General features: G+C 39.2%; 1 protein-coding gene across 6 annotated transcripts in view; it reads right to left on the reverse strand.

The window, feature by feature from the left end:
* DLGAP1 (DLG associated protein 1) overlaps positions 1–26,807 on the reverse strand; it is a 313,149-nt gene that overhangs the window by 169,254 nt on the left and 117,088 nt on the right. For all 6 annotated transcript variants that reach the window (XM_021686214.1, XM_021686213.1, XM_021686218.1 and 3 more), the window contains exons 3-4: positions 16,638–16,815; positions 2,723–2,963 (exon numbers count right to left, since the gene is read on the reverse strand). In XM_021686214.1, coding sequence (XP_021541889.1) covers positions 2,723–2,963; positions 16,638–16,815 — 419 coding nt within the window. The remainder of the gene's footprint in view (positions 1–2,722; positions 2,964–16,637; positions 16,816–26,807) is intronic.

Below are 26,807 nucleotides of genomic sequence, written 5' to 3' on the forward strand. Positions count from 1 at the left end.
GTGTGTGTGTGAAAGAGAGAAGAGCACACAGGAGTAATGGGAGGGGTAGAATGAATGGAGAACCTTATTATATCATAAAGTAATGACTTTTTAAAAGGACAAATCTATGGCATAGAGAAACTGCAAGGTGGTGTTAGAATTTTTTTTTTTAAAGATTTTATTTATTTATTCATAAAAGACAGACAGAGGCAGAGGGAGAAGGAGGCTCCCTGCTTAGCAGGGAGTCTGCTTCTCCCTCTGACCCTCCCCCTTCTCATGTGCTCTCTCTCTCTCATTCTCTCTCTCAAATAAATAAATAAAATCTTAAAAAAAAAAAGATACTACCATGGTTTATTCCTTAACTTGTTAATTTTTCCATGACTGTAAAGATCTTCTATCATGTTTAGTGTGATGCAGGGTGATGTCACCAGCTTCCCTGTGCAAAAATCTGATATTTTATGCTTTCTCACATCTTCCTGTCCCTGACCCCCTGCAGCTGCAGCCAAGAGTGGAGCCTTCCCACCCTGAGAGCTGCAAGCAGGTGGATGTAGCCCAGTACTTATGATGAGACGCATGGAGCCTGAGAAGGAATGATGTAATCACCTCTGGGATTTTCATTTTCCTCTCTCTATTTTGGTGTGTTCTCCTGCATAGGGCCCCCAGCTAAAGACCCTCTGGTCAATTTATATTATAAAGGAACAACACAGGACACCCTCCCAGATTCTACTCCTCTTCTCTGATAGGCTTGTCAGATTTAGCAAATACTCCAAACAGGACAAATCATTTTCTAGCATAAGTATGCCCCATGCAACTTTGAGATATCCTCCCACTACAAAATTATTGACTATCTGAAACCTGGCACCCTGGATTTTATCTAGCAACCCTATTGTTTGAACCCCAGGAAGCTCCCTGAGTATCTGGGAAAGGTCTCCGACATCCTGGTGTGTGGGGTGAAGAGCACAGCACGAGAACGGATGTGGGAGGTGTAAGTACATTGTCTCTTCACTGACAAAAGCACAAATCCTCTGAGAGGTGAGCAGAAAAAAGCCAATCAGGAGTCTCTTGCCACTTTATCCACAACACTGCTCCTTGAGGGGGAAGGAGTCAGCTGGTGGCCCTTTTCCTTCCCCTCGCACACCTGGGTGAGGACGCGCATACTGTGTATCTAATGAGCGATTTCAGCACAGGAAACCAGCTGGTAGGCGGCGAGACTGTGAGAGCGAGTGGCAGACTAGACACTGGGAAAGGGCGGGGTGGGGGCGGTGAAAATGGGGAACAGTAAGAGACACAGCGATATGCTATAGGCACAGGGCAGTTCTTCAAATTACACTTACTGCATGAACACAAACACACACAGAAATATGCCCATGGATGATTGAAAATTTGTTTTTCATTGGATAAGTCAACCTTATTTGTTAACCTCTTCTGTGGCTGTTTTTGTAGAATTTCCTGGTGAGCCAGAATGCACGTCCACTATCTGGCTGGAGCCAGCCAGCCGAGGCCAGAGTGGCTGGGCTCCCTGCAGAGCCACGGAGCCCTCTAGAAGCATCCCTTTCCATGATCCTGATACCTTAGTTTGCACTGGTCAGGAATGAACTCCTCATATTTAACCTCTAATGGTTTCTTACAAATTGCTACCTCAATTCCATATCTCTAGTTAGTAGGATTTTAACTCCGGTTTGAGGACCTATGACTTCTCAAGCCTGCAGAAGTTCTAGGCTCAATGATAATTACTGGCATTTGATGCACCTAGAACTAACATTGAATACTGCAATATTCTGGCACAGGCTTTTCCTTCTAATTGATTCATTATTATTTACCATGACTCGAGGTTTGATGATCTTTTTGTAGAACTACTCTCTGTTGGAGCTATACTCAAATGTCATACAGTTAAGCCTAGTTAAGATGGAGGGGATTTTCTTCTTGGACCCAAATGTTATAAATATAAAAAAAAAAACCCAACACACACATAGATTTAATCCCTGGCTATATTCCCATACAGGTTTCAGTGTCATGGAAACCAGCGAAGCTCTTCTGTGCCTCTCTGCTTAAAATCTGATAAAAATACAGTTTAACTGCATAAACCTAACTGCACTTTAGAGGGAAAAGGAGGTGCTGTATACATATGACAGAAGGTTTTAAAATAGTGAAATCTGTCTTTGTTATAATGAAAGAAAACTCATAAGATGTTCAATTAATATATCTGGATCATCCGTTTCTTCCTTATTTTCTTACAGTGATATTTCGGGTGTTTTGGGATAGTCATTTTGTGGATATCTTGGAATAAAAAAAATAAAAGGCATTCTCACGGTGTGGCGCTCAGCAATCAGGGTGACCGATTTGCCTAAGGGTCACCCCTAAAAGAGCCTGACCGTGGCCAGTAGGAGCTGGTGGGATGAGTTTGCTGGCTGCTAGGATGCTGCTGTGCAGGGATCCTGGAAAGACCCCGCCCCCCTTCAGTGCTGTCCATTCTGGACCTGTAGTTGAAGTTTCTCTGTCGATGCCAGAGCTTGGAGGCAGGGACGACTGTGCATGTGGCCAAAGCCTGGGGACAGAGGCAGGCAGGGAGGCACAACCATTCTTTGTAGGGCACGGGTGGTATTATGTTACTGGCGACTGTGTGATAACAGCGAGGACACCAGGGGCAGTCTTTTGGGACATTCTGTAGCCCTGGGCTCGGGCTCGGAGGCCAGGCTTGTGGTGGCACAGGGGGCCCTGGGGGACAGCCGTTCTGCTCACTCACCGGTGCTGCTCTGAATGGTCCTCACGGTGGTGGTGGTGCGCGGTGGGGAGGAGGACCTCAGGGACACACACTCATCGTCCTGGGAGCAGCCCTTCTCAATGGCCCGCACGTAGCTGTGGCTCCGCATGCGGAAGCAGCCGGGCATGGGCAGGTCCAGCGCCTCCACCGCCTGCGACTCCAGCTCGCTGAACACCGATTCACACACGGACTCAAACTGCCCGTTCACTTCCATCTCGCTCACCTGCGGGCAGAGGTGGGGTACCGTAACTCCTACCTGGTGGAGAAGCACCCTCTCCCTTAAGCATCTCCCAACTTCACCCCCCATCCTTCCCCAAGAGAGCCCCCTCCGATTCTACTAAACTCCAATGCATCTTATTTCCTCTGTGTTACAATCCATAACTGAACTGCATCTTGTTTGTAATCCCAAACAATCAATTCTAAAGAAAAAGCTTTATTTTCCCAAGGAAAGGACGGTGGGGCTGGGAAGTCCAGTGCCTGCCGGGTGCTAATTCTCCTTATTTATAAACGCAAACCTAGGGAACAGCTTCTAGTCCATGGTCAGAGTTTGGGTGTTTCAGTGCAACAGTTTTTAGTATAAACATTTTAGAAGCTAGTATTTTTATTATTGTGCTTTTTGGAATTGACCAGCTTGTCAAATAATTTCAGTGTTGAATGCAGCTTAATTTAGTGCAAAGTATGGAAACAGGCCCTATATTTTCTGGCAAGATACTCTCATTCTGCACAAAAATAGACCAAACCCAGATATGTCAAAATTTTGAAAAGCACTATGGAGATTTTCAATCTACACTATCTAAAGAAGGTTTCATTCTTCTTTATAAAAAGCTGATAGAGTCCACAAATTATTTATGTGTTTTAAAATCTTCCAAATGAAGTCTTCGTTTTTTTTTTTTTTGAGGAAATCAGTTTTTATTTACTTGCATTCCTCTGTACATAACTTACATTGGGTTTGAGCACCACCTAAAAAAGAAAAGAAAAGAAAAAAAACCCAGGTGCTCCCGTTAATTTCTCACTTTGTAGCTGATTTGTTAGAGACATGGGAGCATTCTTCAAATATCTGCCACCCTCTAAAACTTCATGTCTAATTTCCTTAATATTAAATTAATGAGTAATTAAGAATTTAGCAGTTAAAAGAAACTTAAGATTAAACTACAAATAAGCTTAGAGCAAATACTGAAAATGATTGCAACTTTTGACTATTTCTTAATTTTGTGTTATCTGAGGATATACTCCAATAATGGCAAATTTCTTTAAACTTCAGATAGAAGTGATGAATTACCTTAAGGCATATCAAGTGGAAAAGACATCCATTTTTTTAATGATTCTTTGAAGCTTAAAATAGCATTTTCACCTACTTTATCTAATTTGACATAAAATCCCTGTATGTTTTCAAGGCTAATAATTATATATATCCATATTAAAAAATTCAATATGGATATATATCATTGATTTTTAGGAAATACTTGGAAGTGCTTTCACAGGTAAAGGGACATGATATTTGTAACTAATTATCAAATAGAGAAAGTGAGCAATTGAGCCAAAAGGAATATGAATATGAATCTGGGTCAAGGATGTATAGGAGTTCTTTATATTTTACAAGGAACTCTTGTAAACTTGAAATAATTTCAAAGTAAAAAGTAAAACTATTTGCACGTGTGTATGTGTGCATATATATATACCTATATATATATATCATTAGATTTTCCCCTATTAATCAATATGTCAAACATTGCAAAGAAATGGTAAAATATCTATCCCTGTTAAGGTAATAACTGTTAAACTTGGGTGACTGTCTGTTCAGAGAGTATATATGCCCCCTCCCCTACTTTTCATAAAAAATTGGACCATAGAGTAAATATAATTCTGCACTTTTTTTCCATTTAACCTTCTATATTAGACTTCTATCTTAAAAAATTTTTTTTATTATGTTAATCACCATACATTACATCATTAGTTTTTTTTCCTTTTCTTTTTTATTATGTTAATCACCATACATTACATCATTAGTTTTTGATGTAGTGTTCCATGATTCATTGTTTGCATATAACACCCAGGGCTCCATTCAGTACGTGCCCTCTTTAATACCCATCACCAGGCTAACCCATCACCCCACCCCTCTCCCCTCTAGAACCCTCAGTTTGTTTCTCAGAGTCCATAGTCTCTCATGGTTTAGACTTCTATCTTAACAGGATTCTCCTTCATTCTCTTTTAACCTTTTGTTTCTATTATATACAGATACAGAAAAACCACACAAAGTGAATGTATAACTTAATGAATCATAATAAGGCAAACACCCTTGTAACCACTAACCAGATCAAGAAAGACAGATTTTCCAGGTACCCCAGAAACCCCTCTATATGCCCCATCCTAGCCCATAATCCCGTCTTCCCTCCAAAAGTAACTGCTACTCTGAGTTTTATCTTTATAAAGAATAATTCTTTATAGGAATTATAAATTACAAATTTTTATAAATTATAAATTATATAAATGTAAATTATTTTCATAAGGAATTGCTAGGGTTTTTTTCACCCATGTGCATCCTTGGACCCTATAGTTTAGTTACACCCACTTAAAGATTTCAATATATCTTTCAATACACTTTTAACATATAGGCCTCCTTCCACCCATTTTTAAATTTATTTATGGAAGCATCTGGGTTGTTTGACCTGTAAAGCTTCCCACAGTCTGTATTTGCTGATTTTATACTCATGGTAGGATTTAGCATGTTCCTCTGTCTTTTGTATTTCCTGAAAATTGTAAGCTAGACCCAGGGGCTTTATAAGACTCAGGTTCAATCCCTTTGGCAAGACTAGAGGTCATGTGTTCTTTTATCAGGAGACATATTATGTCTGGGTTGTTTCTCTTTTGATGTTGATAGGAGTCATTGGTGCTCAACGCCTAGATTCATTAATTCACTGGGAGTTGTAAAATGATGATATTCTAATTCCATCATTACTTTTACAATTACTAGTTGGAACATTTTTATAAATAAATGCTTCCTCTCCCATTATTTGGTTACTCAAGGGTTGAGGTCCTGTAGAAATGGCAGAATAAATGTTTGTTTTTTCCCCCCCTTCTTATTTTCAAGATAATAAATTTGTTCCCTCTTATCTACCAAAAGTGATCAATTAATTTTTAAAAATATCAAAATGAACTCATAGATTTAAAAATATATGATGGTTTTAAATTCACTTCAAATTTGAACTCACATTTGTCTGGTCTTTAACTAGTAGGAGCCTCTAAGGTTGGCTCCTGAATCCTTTTTTTTTTTTTTCCTGAATCCTTTTGACATGTAATGAGTAGTCTTTGATAGCATCCTTGGTATCAGGTATGTCAAGGTATTTAACTCATCTACCTTTCCTGCTCAGTCCTGGAGTCAGTATTTTTTTCAAAATGCCCTTCTTCTTTTAGTGGGAAATGGTATCACAAGAACGCATTCTGGGCCCCAGGAAGCTTCGTTGTCATCGCTACGGTTGATCATTGTTCAGTGGGCAAAACTAGGCTTTTTGGTGGGCAGATCTAGTGAGTACGTCCAATTAAAATTCAGACTGCAGAATTTTTTTTTTAAGATTTTATTTATTCATGAGAGAGAGAGAGAGGGAAGCAGAGGGAGAAGCAGGCTCCAATATGGGACTCGATCCCAGAACCCTGGGATCATGACCTGAGCCAAAGGCAGAAGCTTAACCACCTGAGCCACCCAGGCGTCCCTCAGACTGCAGAGTTTTAAAGTAACTTCTTCTATATTATATTTATACTTATACCTTGATTCCATACTAAAAATCCTGGTTCCCAGGGGGCATAGGAGATGATAGAATTGGGATATTCTGCAATTATTCATTTGTTTCTTCTATACCATATGCACAACCGTCTCAGAATAGCATACAAATAATACCATACCCATGTCATTATTGAAAACAGTTAACAATTCCTCTCATTTTTTGCCTATACACTCTCTATTCTTTCCTCATTTAAAATAGTTGTGCTATATTTACATTGCCAAGCACATAACCTACATATTCTTCCCTCAATTAGTCTCTTATAAATAACTGCGTATTTAATGCTAGCCACTACTTTTTTCATGTAAAAAAATTATTCTTTATCAAAATTCTACAGATATAGGTCAAATAGTTCTAGATGGCTTATAAAGAAAAAGAGCAAACCCCTAACCGACCTTACTCTTTCTCTTGCCCCCAAGATTCTCCCTCCCCAGAGGCAAGCTCTTTCAATTCCTCCAGCTGGATCTTACTGTATTTGCATCTGTATTTCCAAAAACTTGCTTATGTGAATTGAATCTGTTGATACATTCGTAGACCTCTGGTAACCTATTGGTTTCCTTCCTGCCCTTAAAGCATTACCCTTGAAGCCTCTGTTCTCCTATTGAGATCTATGACTGCCAAGCCCACTGCTGTCCTGGGATCTCTCTTCCTTATCACTGTAGGGGTGCCCTTCATTATCTTGATTGTGGTGGAGTCCCTGTTTCCTCTTTCTTGTTTTATTTCCTCTTTGGTGGAGCACATCTTCCAGTGCTTTCCTGGACAAGGCGGCCACCTGGCATTGATGGAAATATCTGCATTCCACCCCCACTGTTAAGGGAGAGTGTGCTTGCATTCAGGATTCTAGCCTGCATCCCTTCTTCTTTCCGATGTTTTCAGGCTTTGCTCTGGGTCTCTTAGCCTCCATGTATGCTAGAGTTGGAAAAGTGGATGCCTTTCCATATAAACTGTTTTTTCTCACCCCCTTTTGAAAGCCCTTTAGGATCTTGTCCCAAATGAGCTAACAATTTACTATGATGTTTCCTATGTGGATATTTCTCCATCGATTGTGGTGGGTACTGGGTGGGCCCTCTCCATCTGCAAAATCATGTCTTTCAGTTTTGGGACCATTTCTTGAATTATTTCATTAGTAATTGCCTTCCTTTTATTTATTTTTTCTGGAACTCCCATTATTCAGATGTTAGAATTAAGAAGCTCAAAGAATTCCAAGAAAAAAAAACACAAAGAAAAATACATTGATACATTATAATTTCCAAAGTAATCCTGGTAAAGAACAAAGCTGGAGGACTCACGCTTCCTGATCTCAAGACTTACTGCAAAGCCACAATAATCGAAACAGTTTGGGACTGACATAAGGACAGACATATAGACCAATGGAACATGAATTGAGAGTCTAGAAATAAGTCCATACACCTATTCACCACTAGTTCGTATGTCTGTCATTGGGGTTGTCTAAAGCTCATTGTCTAGTTGATTCCTCAGGATGGGCTCATGGAAATGATGTTTCCTATATTCATTCATGTTTATAATAGTTTGTCTATGCCTTTTATATGAAAGTCAGTTTTGGGGGGCTATAAAATCTTTGTTCACATTTTGCCCCCTTGAATATAATAACATTACTCAATTTTCTTTTGTCATAAACTATTATTGTTAAAGAGTCTGATGAGAATTTTTTTTTCCAAATTTTTATTTAAGTTCTAGTTAGTTAACATATAGTGTAATATTGGTTTCAGGAGTAGAATTTAATGATTCATCAATTTTTGTTTTTTTTTTCTTAAAGATTTTATTTTATTTATTTGACAGAGAGAGAGAGAGACAGCTAGAGAGGGAACACAAGCAGGGGGAGTGGGAGAGGGAGAAGCAGGCCCCTGGCCGAGCAGGGAGCCCGATGCGGGGCTCAACCCCAGGACCCTGGGATCATGACCTGAGCCGAAGGCAGACGCTCAACGACTGAGCCACCCAGGCGCCCCGATTTTTGTTCTTTTTTAAGTGACTTGCTCTTCTGTCTAGAAATCCAAAGAACTTGGTTTTATTTTGTTTTTTTTTTGAAATCAGAGTCCTGTAATTTTACTAGACTATGTCTTAGTTATTGTTTTGGGTCAATTTCAGGTATGCGGTATATAATTTTGAAACATCTTTTTGTTTCATTAAAGTTTTCTTTATTATTTTTATTATTCATTCTGGTTCTTTGCTTTGTCTTCTTCAGAGACTTCTATTATCTATATGTTCAATCTCTGTCCAAAATATTTATCAATGTCTCTTGAATCCTTTTTACCTCATTTCTTTTTTATTTTATTTTTTAAAAGATTTTATTGATTTGAGAGAGAGAGAGAGAGAACAGGGAAGGAGAGAGCACAGAGAGAGAGGGAGAAGCAGACTCCCCACTGAGCAGAGAGACTGATGTGGGGCTCAAATCCCTGAGATCATGATCTGAGCCAAACGCAGATGCTTAACTGATTGAGCCACCCAGCTTCCCCTTCTTTTTGATTTTAAAAATGTCCTTCCTTTTTAGATTCTATTTTTCTTAGTATATGACATGTCTTATTCACTTGCTCCTATATTCTTTCTAGTCTAATCTTCATTTCTGAAATTATTTTTCTTTTACTTCTAATTCTTTCCTGAGTTTTGTGACATCATTTTTAAGGTTTTGAAATTCAGATATATCTTTTTCTTTCATGTCTTATATCATGTTCTTAATGTCATTTAGTGCATTTTAAAATATAGTTGGCCCTCGAACAAGCAACATGGGGTTTTGAGGCATCGACTCCTCACCCCTGCACGATTGAAAATCCACATATAGGGCGCCTGGGTGGCTCAGTTGGTTAAGCGACTGCCTTCGGCTGAGGTCATGATCCTGGAGTCCCGGGATCGAGTCCCGCATCGGGCTCCCTGCTCAGCAAGGAGCCTGCTTCTCCCTCTGCCCCTCCCCCCCTCATGTACTCTCTCTCATTCTCGCTTTCTCAAATAAATAAATAAATCTTTAAAAAAAACAAACAAACAAACAAAAAAGAAAATCCACATATAGTGGTGCCTGGGTGGCTCAGACAGTTAGGCATCCAACTCTTGGTTTCGGTTCAGGTCATGATCTTGGGGTCCTGGGACTGAGCCCTGCACTTAGCTCTGCACTTAGCCAGGAGTCTGCTTTTCCCTCCTCCTCTACCCACCCACTCTGGTCATGCCCTCTCTCTCTCTCAAATAAAATATTTTATTTATTTATTTTTAAAGATTTTATTTATTTATTTGACACACACACACAGAGGAATCACAAGTAGGTAGAGTGACAGACAGAGGGAGAGGGAGAAGCAGGCTTCCTGCTGAGCAAGGAGCCCGATGCAGGGCTCGATCCCAGGACCCTGGGATCATGACCTGAGCCCAAGGCAGACGCCTAACAGATTGAGCCACCCAGGTGCCCCTAAAATCTTTAAAAAAAAGTCCACATACAACTTTTGACTCCACAAAAGTGTAACTATTAATAACCAGAATCCTTACAACATAAACAGTTGATTAACACATATTTCATATCTTTTATGTATGATGTACTATATTTTTACAATAAAGTAAGTTAAAGAAAAGAATGTTATTAAGAAAATCATAAGGAAGAGAAAATAAGTTACAGTATTATACTGCATTTATACAAAAAAAATCCATGTATAAGTGGACCCACACAGTTCAAACACATGTTGTTTGAGGTCAACCGTAGTGCGTTACAGTTTTGATCTATTTTGTGGGTATGTCTTTCTGCATGCTTTCATTTTCTGTAGGAATGTTACTCTATTCCTTACTGTCTTTTCTTCTTATAGTGACTTAGTTCTTCTGACCTTGAAAGGGTGGTGCATTCAATATATATCCCCCCAAATTCCCAGGACTTCCTTTTTTATTTTATTTTTTTAGCTTTCTGAGAGTTCCTGATTCTTTTGCTCCTGTCCCTAACTTTCACCTGGGCCTTTTCCTTTCTTCTTTGCAATTGTCTCTATCTTGCTCATGCTTGATTCTCCTCCCATCTGTTTCTTCTCACCCCCCGGGCCTTGTCCTGGATGGAGACACTGGTTGTTTGATTTCCAGTGTACAGATGGGTTCAGACTACTCCAGTCTTCTTTGACCTTCCTGGTGGCTCCTGGAACTGACCTGCTATTAGAGAAGGCAGATCCCTTCCAGTGTCAGCTGCTGTTCTCAAATAGGTGCCCTGACCTTTCTGAATACGTGTTGCTTGTTTTGTTTTGCTGTGCTCAAGTTTGTCACAAAAGTCATTGTTTCGCTCTGTGTCTTCCTACACAGATGTGGATACCATGCAGGCTTATGGCTACTTGTGGTTTGTTCTCATCCACTTATATTTTGGGTTCATGGAATACCTTGATATACCTCATTTTGTTGTAAATGTTCTCCAAGACTTTTGGGTTTTTCTACCTAGTCACTCTGTCTTTTATATGGAGACTAAGGGAAATTGAGACGCTAAGTCACTACCACCATAATATCGTATAGTATGATGGTACCATAATTTATTCAATTACTCCTTTGTGAATGATGATTCAGATGTGTCCTTGGTGACTGTGCTATGACCAACATTTTTGTGCATTTATCTTTATATACTGGTGCTTTTATTTCTGTATTACAGAGTTCCAAAAGTGGGATTCTTGTGTCAAAAGATATGTTTTACATTTTTGTAGATTTTCTCAACTTACTTTCTAAAACAACTGCAGGAGTTCACTCCAAACAGCAAGAAGCTGGAGCTCATTTCTCAGCATGGTCTGCAGAACTGGATATTAGCTGTTTTGCAACTCTTATAGGTCAGAAATGATATTGTGCTCTTTCAGTTTGTCTTTATCAGCCCACTACTATATATAAACATTTTTTTCCTCATATTTATTGGCCTTTATATTTTTTCCCTCTGATTTGCTATTTTATAAGTTTTGCCCCACATTCTTTTAGGTTGTTTATCTTTTCATAGTTATTGGTAGAAATACCTTAGGCAACTGGAAACTTTCCTTTGTATGTTTAATATCCTCCCCCCTCCATCAATGGCATTTTAACTTTATGATATCTTTTGCCACACAGAAAAAGTTTTTAGTTAGAACAGATGTCAGTCTTTTACTTTATGTTTCCTGGAGTTCTTATTTTATTAAAAGTTATATAATTCTTACCACAGTATCATACACATATTCTCCTAATCTTAATTTTTGTCATTTTGTGTTATTGTTTAGATTTGAGATCTATTTGGATTTATTATATGGAAAGGAGTAGTTTATTTATTTATTTTTAAAAAGAGGGGCGCCTGGGTGGCTCAGCCGTTAAGCGTCTGCCTTTGGCTCGGGTCATGATCCCAGGGTCCTGGGATCGAGCCCCGCGTCGGGCTCCCTGCTCCGCGGGAAGCCTGCTTCTCCCTCTCCCACTCCCCCTGCTTGTGTTCCCTCTCTCTCTGTGTCAAATAAAAATTAAAAATAAACTTAAAAAAAAAGATTTTATTTATTTGAGAGAGAGCGCATGAGTTGGGGGGAGGAGCAGAGGGAGAGGGACAAGCAGACTCCACACTGAGTGCAGAGCTGGATCTGGGGCTCAATCCCACAACCCTGAGATCACGATCTGGGCTGAAATCAAGAGTTGGAGGCTCAACGGACTGAGCCACCCAGGTGCCCTAGGTATAGTTTAATGCTCTTTCTACTCTACCATGGGCAATTTGTTTGAATTCTCTGAGCCTCACTTTCCTCATCTGTAAAATGGGTATAATGATGCCTATTTCCTATGGATGCTTTAAGGATAAAAATAAAATATTCAAAATGCATATTATATTTCTAGGCACATGGTAGATATTCCACAAATAGTGGATGTTGTTCTGTGAGATAGTGTAGTGGGAAGAATGAAACAATTTATTCCAATTGTCTAAGACTGAATTTCAAAAATTAAGAAATGATCTTTTTTATAGTTGATATGAAATTAATGAGATAATATGAAAAGCTTCTTGTATGTATCACGTAAGCAATGCATGATGACTATTCCACTGTTATCATTTCCATTACTACTACTGTTATTAGCAATATTGTTGCCATCAATACCTTCATACCAGTAGGTACTGAAGAAACTTATCAGTGAGGAGTCAGGATACTTGGGTTTCTAGGTTCTGTTACTGGCTGTCTTCATAGACACTTAATTCATCTGAGTTTTTATTTCTTTGTATATATACAATGAAGGGATGGTCTAGGTCACAAGTCACCGCTAACCTGCTAGTATTACCACTGAACATAATAACTGCCTATTCACCTTTTTAAAAAAATGACGTAGAAATCCAACACACTGCCAGCCAAAAATGTCTGTGGGCTTCTCGTTTACCACTCCAGATGAAGATATTTGAGAACTGGACTTGAAATAAATGAAGACATAAATTAGGCTAATTTGGAAATGACTTTATTATACCAAATATATATTTTTTAAATGTGACTTTTAAAAATTTTTTCTTCTGAAGCTTTACTTTATAAAAGCCCCTATTTTTATTAGATGTATATATAGTACAAAATATAGAAAGGGAATAAATATAAAAAAGTTCAGTTTTTCTCTACCATGCAAGCACAATCTGTTTTTAGGGGTATTTTACTACTATGAGGTATGAATGGCAGAAATAAACAATTTATTTATTCTAGACCAATATCTTGGCTTACAACATTTTACTTTGATCTTTCAAAGCCTTTGATGAATAATATATCAGGTTTTAAAGAGGAATAGGATATAATGCATTTAAATTCCATACTATTAGAGCTGCTACTAAAGATCTATAAGAGAATATCCCCAACATCAGAAAAGCTGACCAATTTTTGAAAAGTCTAGAATATATATGGTAGTATTGCTTTGAAGAAGAAACTAGTCTCCTTTGAATAATGACAGTGTTGGGACTGCAATAGTTGGAAATTATCCTTAAAGATATTGTGTTACTTGAAAATTGAATATGGGGACTAGAAAAATGATGTATCATTAGGAATCCATTTAGGATAGCTATTCTTTCTGTATTTTACTTAAGGCTAAATGATTATACCACTGAATTGCAGAGCTTGACCCGTCGTAGCATCAGGGCCCACATGTGCCTCTTCAGTGATTTGTTGCTATCTTACTAGGGTGTCACTGGGACATGATAGTATCTCAGGAAGGTCAGATCTGTGGCACAGGGACTCAAGCCAGGCAGCTGTGTAGACGCAATGTCCTGATGGGGGAAGTGACATGTTTCTCCTGTCTGAACACTTAAAATCTAAATATTTAGGGACGCCTGGGTGGCTCAGTCAGTTAGGCATCTGCCCTTGATCTCAGGGTCCTAGGATCGAGCCCCGCATTGGGCTCCCTGCTCAGTGGGGAGCCTGCTTCTCCCTCTCCCTCTGCCTGCCGCTCCCCCTGCTTGTGCTCTCTCTCTCTCTCTGTCAAATAAATAAATAAAATCTTAAAAAAAAAAAGACTGCATTTAGAGTAAAGAGCTCTATTTTGATGATAGGGACAAAGCAAGAGTGTGGTCCTATTTCAGGGTCTCTGGTAGATCAGAGATGCATCCGTTCTCAGCCTACTGTTCAACTTCAGTGCTTGGCTTACCACCACCACCACCACCCTCACCACCATCCTCCTCCTCATCACTACAATCACCACCATCCCCACCATCCCCATCACCACCATCCCCATCACCACCACCATCCTCACCACCATCCCCATCACCACCATCCCCATCACCACCACCATCCTCACCACCATCCTCCTCCTCATCACCACAATCACCACCATCCCCATCACCACCACCATCCTCACCACCATCCCCATCACCACCATCCTCCTCCTCATCACCACAATCACCACCACCATCCTCACCACCATCCCCATCACCACCGTCATCCTCCTCCTCATCACCACAATCACCACCATCCCCATCACCACCACCATCCTCACCACCGCTACCACCCTTTGCAGCAGCACTGCTAGTAGCATTACTTCTCGCCTTGGTGATCACAATGTCTTCCAAACTAGCTTCGCTGCTTCTAGCCATTCATCCTCTCTCATCTTTCCTCTATTTTTTCCATATGAATTATCTCATATCAAAGTTCTGATCATATCTCTTGCCTGCTTAAAAGCTGGAGTTTTAATTAATCTTTAATCAATCCCGTTCCTAATAAATGAAGTCCAGTCCCCTGGGCCTGGCATGCAAAGGCATGCATTAAATATATCCAGGGAGGGGAGCCTGGGTGGCTCAGTAGGTTAAGCGTCTGCCTTTGGCTCAGGTCATGATCCCAGGGTCCTGGGATTGAGTCCCACAGCAGGGAGCCTGCTTTTCCTTTTCCCTCTGCCCCTTCCCCCTGCTCGTGCTCTCTCTCTCTCTCAAATAAATAAATAAGTAAATCTTTAAAAAAATATATATCCAGTGCAGGGCGCCTGGGTGGCTCAGTTGGTTAAGCGACTGCCTTCAGCTCAGGTCATGATCCTGGAGTCCCAGGATCGAGTCCCGCATCGGGCTCCCTGCTCAGCGGGGAGTCTGCTTCTCCCTCTGACCCTCCCCCCTCTCATGTGCTCTCTCTCTCTCATTCTCTCTCTCAAATAAATAAATAAAATCTTAAAAAAAATATATATCCAGTGCAAAATTCAGGACAGATTTCCCGTTGCTGCCTCTACAAGTATTTTGAACTCCAAGAAAACTAACACATTCACTCTTCCTTGAATATGCTTTAGGGAAGCATTTTTCAAAATTCAGATGAAATACTACTTTGTTAGACTCTCTTGGAATATTTGTTAAAATGTATATTCCTAGACTGCATGCTTGGAAACTCTCTTTAGAATCCTGGGTTCTTAGCACTGTTTTCTCCTTAGTTTCAGGATCTTGTTGATTATTCTGTGACCACAAAGTCCCATTTAACATCTGGTTCCTTACATACCTTACAGGGTGTTTTATAAAATAATATTATGAAAATATAAAGCAATTCGCAAAATGTCTGACCCAGTAAAGGTGCCTCTTATAATTAATACTTGCCCTGCCTACCTCAGAGTGTCTTGTGATGTTCAAGTAAATAATAATGATAGCACTTTTATCTTATTTGTACTTTTTTTTTTAAGATTTTATTTATTTATTTGACAGAGAGAGACACAGTGAGAGAGGGAACACAAGCAGGGGGAGTGGGAGAGGGAGAAGCAGGCTTCCGCCGAGCAGGGAGCCCGATGCGGGGCTCGATCCAGGACCCTGGGATCATGACCGGGGCTGAAGGCAGACGCTTAACGACTGAGCCACCCAGGCGCCCTTATTTGTACTCTTGTAAACTCTTAGTGGGAATGGATTTTGTTTTGTTCATTGATGAATAACTTGTATAATCTGGTCCAGTGTTCTGCTCAATAAATACTAGCTGAATTAATTGTATAATAGTTATTTTTGTGATAGCAATTTATTCAGAGTTCCTACACATTTAAAAAATACCCTTCTTGTTGTGCTCCCAGAGGAAGCCAGCCCCTGGGGTATCTTCGGTTCCTTTGGTAGCCCCCCAAAAGCTGCAGGGTCAGGTCCTCCAAGAGTCCCAGGTCCTCTCCGCCCCTGATCCTAGGTAGCCTAGCCCTCTCCCACACTCTGAGACCTTTAATGGGAGAAACTGGAGGACTCAGCTATTTTGGATATAGCATTAAGTTGCCTTTATTGAGTCTTAATCCCTGGTTCTTAGAGGTGGCTTTTGTCTCATTACCAAGATATAATATTCACCTGGGACCCCGTTGAAATAAGTAGATTGTCTGTCACTTCCTGTCCCTGGGCCCTGTCTTAATGACCTGCTCAATACTTGAACTTTTATGATTAGACACTGCTGTGGTTTTTGCCAGTGATGTCTACCCTGTCCTTCTATCCTTCAAGCATCTTTATAACCTCATCCATCAACTTCCTAATGGCAAGTGTGCTGGTACTGACTGACTGCTGATGAATTTCAAAGGACTCGCTCCAGTGTCCTTTATCCATCTGCAGAGGACCCCTTCCCTGGTAGACTGCTGATACCAGGTGCTTGCTGTCACTGAACATGCATAGCATGTAGATCAGGCTGATCCATCAGTGGTTTACTCTGCAAGTGGCCACCCCCTCACTTCATGCCCCATGTCCACTAACCCTTATGCAGGTAATGGCCCACAGCCACGGTGCTCACCTGGCTGATGGTGCTCATGGCTCGCATGTAGCTCTCATTCCTAGAGCGGAACTTTGGTGATGTGAGCAAGCCGGCAGGGTCAAGACTGTCCAGGCTTCGGTTGATGGAGACTTCACTTACTGCCCTCAGGTAACTGTGACTCCGGATCTGGAGTTTGGGGGAGTGTTCATTGGAAATCCTGAAAGGGAATAAGAGAAGGGGCACATTTAGTCATATTCTAAGATGTAAGCAGTACTAAGATGTGGGAGCACTATCCTTGATGTGGCACCCTAAATACTGGGATGAATAATACAGATGGCTTCCTATGATTACTAGACTCCCCCATGGTGTCTCAGAAGGAAAAACTTTTGACAGGAAATCATTAAGGTCTGATGATAGCAGAGAGCAATTAAAATTCTCTTCAGCCCATGAAATAATTTCCCCATTTGCATTTTCCCAGGCATCGGGAGGAGGGAGATAATAGCTCTGATTACCCCATCCCAGAATCCTGTCCTGTTTGGTCTGTAAGCTTTGTCTTTTACCCACTTCCTTTCTGTGGCCATCTTTTTGTTTTTGGACTTTCTAGTAACAGACAGTGGGTATACATCTGAACTATATCAGTATCTCTACCAATCTTTCTATCATCTATTTGTCTATCTAATCTTTGTGTCATTTAGTTGAGACTGAACTTAGTGAACAAACCTTAAATTTTAGCCATTAACAATGCACACATCTTTAAATCTTGATATGTAAAGAAAGTCTTTACACACTTTGTACTCTTTGGATTTTTTCAAGATGCATTATAAAATTATCAAAGTAGGAAAGGCTCATTGCCAAGCTATACAGGAGTGCATAAAACAGAAAGTGGGTCTCCCTCTCCACCCCTGTTTCTGCTCCAGAATTCCGCACCCTTAAAAGAACTACCTGTAACAGTCTGGTGTATATCCTTCCTGTCTTTTCTTTATTTCTTTTTTTTTTTTAAAGATTTTATTTATTTATTTATTTGAGAGAGAGAGAGAGAGAGTGTGTGAGAGAGCATGAGTGCGGGAGGGGAGAAGCAGACTCCGCCGCTGAGCAGGGAACCCGATGTGGGGCTGGATCCCAGGACCCTGGGATCATGACCTGAGCCGAAGGCAGTCACTTAAGTGACTGAGCCACTGAGGTGCCCATCTTCCTGCCTTTCTATACATATACAAACAAGTTATTTTCAGTATTTTTCAAGCTTACTTTCACATGGGATTCAGGGTGATTTTTCTTTCATTGTTAAATTTCTTTTATTTTTGCTGAAACGTTGCTTGCAGTAAAAGTTAAAGTTGATAAGAAAGATCTATACCCAATATCTTTGCTATTATTTATCATTCTGGAGATCAAAGCCAATGAAATTAGAAAATAAAAAGATACAGGGAATATAAATATTGTGAAGTAAGAGATAAGCTTTGTGTATTCATAGATTATATAATTATCTGGAAGATAAAAATCTGAAAAACTACTGGAATGCATAAGAGAGATCGACAGGATAGCTAGATACAGGATTAAAAAACACAAAAATTAATAGCTTTTCTATACACTGCCACCACCAAATAGAAATTTAAAAAAATCCATTCAAAATGGCAAAACATTATAAAATGAGTACAAATTATAAAAAAATGCAATAGAATTTTATGAAGAAAGCTATAAAACTTTATGGAAGGCAATAGGTAAGGCCTAAATAAATGTAAAGGAAGATAATTTTCCTTGATGGAAGTAATATTGTAAGAAAAAAAATTAAAATTTTCCTAAATTATTCTACAAACCTAATGCAATTGTAATAAAAATTTTCACAGATTTTTTTTTATTTGAGTGTAACAAACTCATTTTAAAGTTTATATGAGGTTCATAGCAGCATTATTCATAAGAGCCAAAAGGTAGGGCAAATTAAATGTCTGTCAGCTGATGAATGGGTAAAATGTGGTTTATCCATACAGTGGAATATTAGTTGGCCATGAGGAAGAGTTTAGTACTGACATATGCCACAACATGGATGAATTTTGTAAACATCATGGTAAGTGGAAGAGGCCAGTTACAGATTATATGATTCCACTTATATAAAGTGTCCAGAATAAAAAAAATCTCTAAAGACAGAAAGTAGATTAGTGGTTGCCTAGACTGGAATGTCTAGGAGGAGGAAAGGATGGCAAGGTTGGGGATTGATATCTAAAAGATATGACTTTTTTCTTTGGGGTGGTGAAAATACTCTAAAATTGTGATGGTTGCACAAATCTGAATATGCTAGACCATTGAATTGCACATTTTAAATTGTTTGGTATGTACATTATAGCTCAATAAAGCTATTTAAAAAATTATATGAGGCCTCAAAATAATCAAATTTCCTAATGGAGGGAGTTCAGAGAGCAGACTGTGGTTGGCACAATGAGAGAAAGAAAGGCTGTGAAGGGGTTGCAATATAGCAATAATTTAAATAACCAGTGATAGGACTGAGTTAAGTAGCCGTGGAACTTGAGCAGATGGATTTAAGAGCCCACGTGAAGATTAAATATGGAAGATGATTAAGAGGAGGGGGTCTAAAAACAGCCAGAAAATAAAAATAAATAAAAAAGGAGATAAATATCCTATCAGATCTCAAATATACTTTATAACTACAAAGAGGAAAACCGTGTGGTATAGCGAAGGAATAGACAGATCAGTGGAATAAAGTAAGGACTCCAGAAACAGAACTGAGTGTCTATCTGAATTTAGTATATTGCAAAGGTGGTAATTCAAATAAGCAGGGAAGAGATCAATTACTTAGTAATGGTGTTAGATGAGCTGTGTGTCCACATGGAAAAAAATGGATTCCTACTATCCATATAGATGAAGAGATTAAAAATCAAATATTTACAAATTTAAAGTTGTCTAGTATGTTATAGAAGAATGTGTTTTATAATCCTTTTATTTATTTGAGAGAGAGAGCACATGAGTGAGCACAAGTGGGCGGGGAGGAGGGAAGAACAGAGGGAGAGGGAGAAGCAGACTCCTCCCTGAGCGGGTAGCATGAGGTGGGGCTCCATCCCAGGACCTTGGGATCATGACCTGAGCCAAAGGCAGCCGCTTAACCTACTGAGCCACCCAGGCACCCCTATAATCTTTTTTTTTTTTTAAGATTTCATTTTTAAGTAATCCTTACGTGCAACGTGGGGCTCAAACATACAACCCCGAAATCAGGAGTCACATGCTCTGACTGAGCCAGCCAGGTGTCCCGTTTAATCTTAATGTCTATACCTAAAAACTTTATTTATTTATTTATTTTTTAAAGATTTTATTTATTTGACAGAGAGACAGCGAGAGAGGGAACACAAGCAGGGGGAGTGGGAGAGGGAGGAGCAGGCTCTCCGCCAAGCAGGGAGCCCGATGCGGGGCTCGATCCCAGGACCCTGGGATCATGACCTGAGCCGAAGGCAGACGCTTAATGACTGAACCACCCAGGCGTCCCAAAACTTTTTTTTAAGCTATCAGAATTTTATGGAAAAAACTATAAAACCTTATGGAGGACAAAAAAGAAAGCCTAAGAAATGAAAAGAAAGTGGTGGAGAAAGGTTTTTAGAAAGAGGATGTTGAAATTAAAAGCCATAAAAAAAAAAAAGAAAAAGATTGACAAGTAGAACTACATAAAAATTTAAAACTTTTGTTCAACAGAAGACATCATAAGCAAAGTTAAGAATAATAGTCACTGGGGGCGCCTGGGTGGCTCAGTTGGTTAAGCGACTGCCTTCGGCTCAGGTCATGATCCTGGAGTCCTGGGATTGAGTCCTTCATCGGGCTCCCTGCTGGGCAGGGAGTCTGCTTCTCCCTCTGACCCTCCCCCCCCACCATGCTCTCTCTCTACCTCATTCTCTCTCTCAAATAAATAAATAAAATCTTTTTTAAAAAAAAGAATAATAGTCACTGGGTAGAAAACATATTTGCAGTACCACCCGATGTAATGAAGAGGGTTCACGCCTATAACATTTAAAGTGGACTTAGCAAATTAAAGAATAATGCAAATAACTCAATAAAAAATGGACAGAGGCTCAGTAAATTAGAGAAATGTTGATAAATATGAACACCATTTGCACATCAGATCCGGGCACACGCAGGTCCACGTCTGCAGATGGTAAAGATAATCTCCACAATCCCAATATCCTCTTTGCAGTGTATAAGATTGCACTCATTCTTGAAGTTTGTATGGAATTACTTAAACACAATAGTCAAAAGAAATAGACTCAATAATACCAAAATGTGGGAATTTGACGAGCAGCTACTTTTTGCAATTGCACCGAGAAAGGGACCAAATTAAAATAGATCTAGAATTTAACAGCAAAAGTAAACCTCCTACATCATTACTACAAAAGGGAAATGGTTCTAAAAATGAATGTTCTCTATGGATCCTACAAGTAGCTATCAAACATGAACTATTTACTCTGCCAGCTCAAGTAAATATTTGCCATGTGTTATGTGCTATTATGATGATTCACATGGGGTTACTTTATAAATGCTCATGGCCCCAATCCCAACGAACCAACGAACCAAAGAATTCATTTCCCCCTAAAGATCTCTTCTAGGAAAAGAGAGACTTAGCTAGAAGCATTTATAACCTAAAGTTCATGTCCCCTTAGAACTTGAGAATTAGATGACAAATGTGTTTCTTTGGCTGTTTTGCAACCTGACCTAGGGCAACAATATTGCCAACATAAATGATGCTGCTGTGCCAAATAGTTATGGGGGCAGCAATGGGGGGGTGACTATTTCATAAATAGTGTATATTCAAAAGAAGAAGCGAAAGTCCAGTGTTTTGAAAAATGAGTGTCTGCTGGCTGAGATGGGCAAATGAGGCATCATTGCAACAGTCATTCACCCTGGTCACTTGTTATGAAATAAGGCATAATTCCCAAATTTCTAAGTGAAAAATCATTCAGAAAGGTTTGAATAGTTCTATTTTGGTGAGTCATTTCTGATAAAACAATACATACTTTAATCATACGCTAAATATAAGGAAATGAACTCTTACCTTGTCCGCTTAGTGGAGCCCAGAGCTCTCCACATAAAATGTACAATATGGATATGCGCTGCTGGTGTAGAAACACTAAAGAAATGCCAGGAAATAGTGTATTGATTACTTCACTTCACCTCAAAAGGAAGGTGATTTGCCAAGAAGAAAGGGCATGTGCATATTCAGAAATATTAGTTCTCATGTTAGATTAATTATTTTTCTGTGTTGGCCTATTCACATGACATCTATCTCTTTCCACTTTTCTCCCTAAATTGCTTAGGCTCAGTTAATGTTTTGTGGCTTATCAGAACTGAGATTTTGGCCTGGCCGAGTCCCATTCATTATCATGCCCTTTAAGTGCACTCAAAGATAGGACACCCTTACGTTAGCCACGGAGCAACCACGTACACAAGCTTGGCCCAGTGTATCAGTGAGGTTGCCAAAGAAGAGAAAAATGCAATAATACTCAGACTGCAAAATTTGAAACCAGTGTCCTTGAGGTGAAAATGATTAACTTTGTAATAGAGTACTAAAAGTATAACTTCATCAGATGAATAAACTCTAGGGATGTGATGTGCGGCATAGTGATCATAGCTAATAATAGTGTGCTGTGTGCTTGAAATTTGCAAAGAAAATAGATCTTTTTTTTTTAATTGAGATATAAGATTGACAGTGTCAGATGTAGGACATAATGATTCACTGTGAGTATTGCTAAATATCACCCTAATAAATCTAGTTAACATCCAGCACCACACAGAGTTTTTTCTTGTGGTGAGAACTTCTAAGACTTACTCTCAAGACTTTTTTTTTTAAAGATTTTATTTATTTATTTGACAGAGAGACAGCACAAGCTGGGGGAGGGGCAGAGGGAGCAGCAGACTCCCCACTGAGCGGGGAGCTGGACTCAACTCGGGGCTCGATCCCAGGATCCTGGGATCATGACCTGAGCCAAAGGCAGACTCTTAACTGACTGAGCCGCCCAGGCGCCCCTAACACTTTCAAACATATAGTACAGTATTGTTACCTATGGTCTCCATGCTGTACATTACATCTACAGTACTTCTTCATTTTCTAACTGGAAGCTTGTACCTTTGGACCCCCTTCATCCATTTCTCCTACACCCAACACTCGCCTTTGACAACCACCAACCTGTTCTCTGTATTTATAAGCTCAGTTTTTGTTTGTTTAGAGTCTACACATCAGTGAGATCATATGGTATTTTTCTGAGAGTAGATCTTAAGCAGTCTCCTCCCCAGGCCCTGGCAACCACCCTTCTACTCTATGTCTCTCTGAGTTTGACCACTGTAGGTGTATCTCATACAAGTGAAATTATATAGTACTTGCCTGGCTTATTTCACTTAGTAGAATGTCTTCAAGGTTTATCCATGGTGCAGCACATGGCAGAACTAACTTCCTCTAAGGCTGAATAAGATTCCATTGTGTGTATAGACTACATTTTGTTGATCCTCTCATCTACTGACAGACACTTGGGTTGCTTCCACTTTTTGCTATTGAGAATAAAGTGACTGTGAACATGGGTGTACAAATATCTGTTTGAGTCTCTGCTTCTAATTCTTGGGAGGATATGCCCAGAAATAAAAATTTCTCTTTAAGAGAAGTACTTAATCTCCCTATTTCATTTCTTGGCAATTAAACTCCCCACAAATTTGGGGACCAACATAATAAAAACAAACTGTCACTTTTTTCTCTCTTGGAAAGACATACTATTTATCATTTAGGGTAAGTTTTTTTTTTTAATTTTATTTATTTATTCATGAGAGACAGAGAGAGAGAAGCAGGCTCCCAAGGAGCAGGGAGCCCGATGCGGGACTCGATCCCAGGACCTTGGGATCATGACCTGAGCCGAAGGCAGACGCTTAACCATCTGAGCCACCCAGGCGCCCGATTTAGGGTAAGTTTTAAGCACACTAAATAATATAGTAGTATTTCAGGGACTATTATTGCTATGGTTGAAAAGAGAAAAATGATACTTCTATTATTTGGTGGAAAGTACAGTAAAAATGTGAGTATAATTTTACTGCTCTAATAACTGCAAAAACAGTAATATAATTAAAACTCGATAGAGCATTACTGAGAACAAATTGCATCGAAATAATTAAGACATCCAAAAAAGTAATTCCATAAGCAGTTAGAGATTGCAGAAAGACGGTTGCCAATAATGTCAGTTTATGAACCAGTAAGGAAAGAAAAAATGTCATCACTAAGAAAGCTGTGATGACAATTCAAGTGTACTCCTTAGTAGAAAGCCCATGACGGTGATGCTGTGGAGGGGGTAGGGGGGAACAGTGACCTAAACGCTGCTTTGAGCTGAATACAGTGTTTCCTTCAATTTAAAAAGTGTCAGGGCAGAGCAGATGTACTTCCACAGACGTAAGCTGACATTGACAAATTGGAGCGGTTAAAAACCGTGTAAAAGAGTTCTGATAGATTTTTCACAAAGTGCTTCATATTCTGACTTCACTTTGGGAAGAACAAAAAGCAGCTAAAGACAGACTCTTAAATAATTCTTATAATGTTGGTTTTCTTTTAATCCCCTTTGTCAAATGCTCCATGTCTACACTCACTACTGGATTGCCAAAAGGTCACAAAAAAAACATCTCTTCCATGCAATAGTCCTCAGTTGTTTTGAACACAGCTATCTATCCCAGCTAAGCCTTCTCTTCTCCGGGTGACATGCCCCCTTTATCTCGTCCTCTTGTGTCAAGACTTCAGGCTGTCCACTACCTTGACGACTCATCTCTAAAGTCGGGCCAGTTTGTTACTTTCTCTTTGACAACAAAGCACCCAGAACCAAACTTAAACTTCCAAATGTGGGCTGACAAGTGCAGAATACAGAATGGCTATTATCATCTATTTTACAGAAAATCCTTCTGGGATATGGCCTGAGAAAGCTCTGGATTGTTTGCCTATAAGCACACTCCTAACTTCTGGTAAGCTCCCTTTGGACAACGTTTAGATCTTCATATCAAATGATGTTAAGTCATTCCAATTTTTGACACTTTAGTTCCTATTAAAATGAAATCAAAGGGGAATGCCTGAGTGGCTCAGTTGGTTAAGCATCTGCCTTCGGCTCAGGTCATGATCCCAGGGTCCTGGGATCGAGCCCTGCATCGGGCTCCCTGCTCAGCAGGGCAGTCTGTTTCTCCCTCTCCCCCTGCCCCTGCTCATGTTCTCTCTCTCATTCTCGCTCTCTCTCAAATAAATAAAACCCTTTAAAAAACAAATTGAAATAAAAGATTAATCCCATGAAATACATGCAATCGATCAACTGTTCTTGCCAGTTATGTGTCACCAGCATATGTGATAACAGAAGCAAACATAGCAATACCCCAAATCAGTGAGTATTACAAGGTCCTATCCATTTAAGTACTTTACTTACAATGTCTTATCTATCACACCAATATTCTGTATTATTATAGTAGTTATGAAGCATTATTACCTCTATTTTACAAATGAGGAAGCTGAGGCTGACAAGTTTGTAAAGTCAGAAACAAAGGCTAGATCTGTATGACTTCTATAGTCTTAATCATCTCGTACCTTCCCTGTAATGATGCCATTCTTACCCAGTTACTTGTCAAGTTATTGACTGGGATTGGGCGAATCAGTGATCTTCCAAGCTGACTCAGTCATCAATAATATAGTTTTTGCTCTAAGGCTGTTTCAGACATTCCCCTAATCACCCAGCCCACATTTCTATAATGTTTATTTTTATTTTTAATTTTTTTTCTGATCCTTATTCTTTAATGCAAGCCCATAGTGATCTGCTGTTTTAAATACTATCCTAAATGCAATTACACTCCTCTGATGTGTCTGTCTCAACCATTTCAAAGAGGGAGATAGAGGTAGTTCTGTATTTGCCTTGTTAGTAAATCTTGGTAGTTCTTATTTTCTAAATCATCACAAACCATCTGTTTAAAAATTCCTTCTGGAATTTTTCCAAGGATTCACATTAGATTAACTATTTGCAACTTTTGGAATCTTCTCTTTTGAAAACTGAGATAATACTTACTTTTTTCCTGGTACTTTTTCCATGGTTCCTAAAATATTACCAGTAGTGGTTCTACAATTATATCTGAGGTCCTTCAGATGGAAACTAAATTTTCATGGCTTTCCAAGTTTTCTTATTTGTGGCAGTTACCTGGTTTTGGTATACATAAAAAATATGGCCAACTACATAAGCCCAACCCAGAACCAAAAAGTTGACAATGTTGTATTGGTCTCAGGTGTTTAACGTAGTGATTCAACAATTCTATACATTATACAATGCTCACCACAATTAGTTACCATCTGCTACCATACAATGTTATTGCAATATTAATGACTATTTCCTATGCTTTACTTCTCATCCCCACGGCTTATTTATTTTATAACTGGAGATTTGTTCCTCTTAATCTGCTTCACTTCTATTTTGCCCATCCCCTCAACCCCCACCTCCACCCTTCTGCAACCACCAGTTTGTTCTCTGTATTTATGAGTCTAAGAACACTTTTGTTTTATTTTATTTTTTCTTTTCAAATTTTTATTTAAATTCTAGTTAGTTAACGTATGGTGCAATATTGGTTTCAGGAATAGAATTCAGTGATTTATCACTTACATACAACATCCAGTACTCATCATCACAAGTGCCCTCCTTAATCCCTATCACACCTCTAGCCCATCCCCCACCCAACTTCCTCTATCAACCCTCAGTTTGTTCTCTATGTTTGAGTCTCTTATGGTTTGTTTTCCTGTTTTTTCTTTCTCTCCCCACCCCAATATGTTCATCTTTTTGTTTCTTAAATTCCACATATGAGTGAAATCATATGGTATTTATCTTTCTTTATTTTTATATTTTATTGAAACTGGTAAAATGATAACATTAAATTGTGATAAATTATAATTCCTAAATCTACCATTAAAAAAGCTATACCAAAAGACATACTCAAAAACACTACAGATAAATCCAAATAGAATTCTGAAAAATATTCAAGTTTCCCATAAGAAAGCAGGAAAAAAAAACGCAGAGAAACAAAAAAAACATAACAAACAGAAAACAAAAAATCTAATGGGAGACTTAAACCCTAAGATAATAATTACATTAAATATATAGTCTCAATGCATTAATTAAAAGACAGAGATTTGCAGACTGTATTAAAAAACATGACCCAACTATTTACTGTCTCCAG

The sequence above is a fragment of the Neomonachus schauinslandi genome, chromosome 14 (genome assembly GCF_002201575.2).
Source record: "Neomonachus schauinslandi chromosome 14, ASM220157v2, whole genome shotgun sequence".
Classification (NCBI taxonomy): domain Eukaryota; kingdom Metazoa; phylum Chordata; class Mammalia; order Carnivora; family Phocidae; genus Neomonachus; species Neomonachus schauinslandi.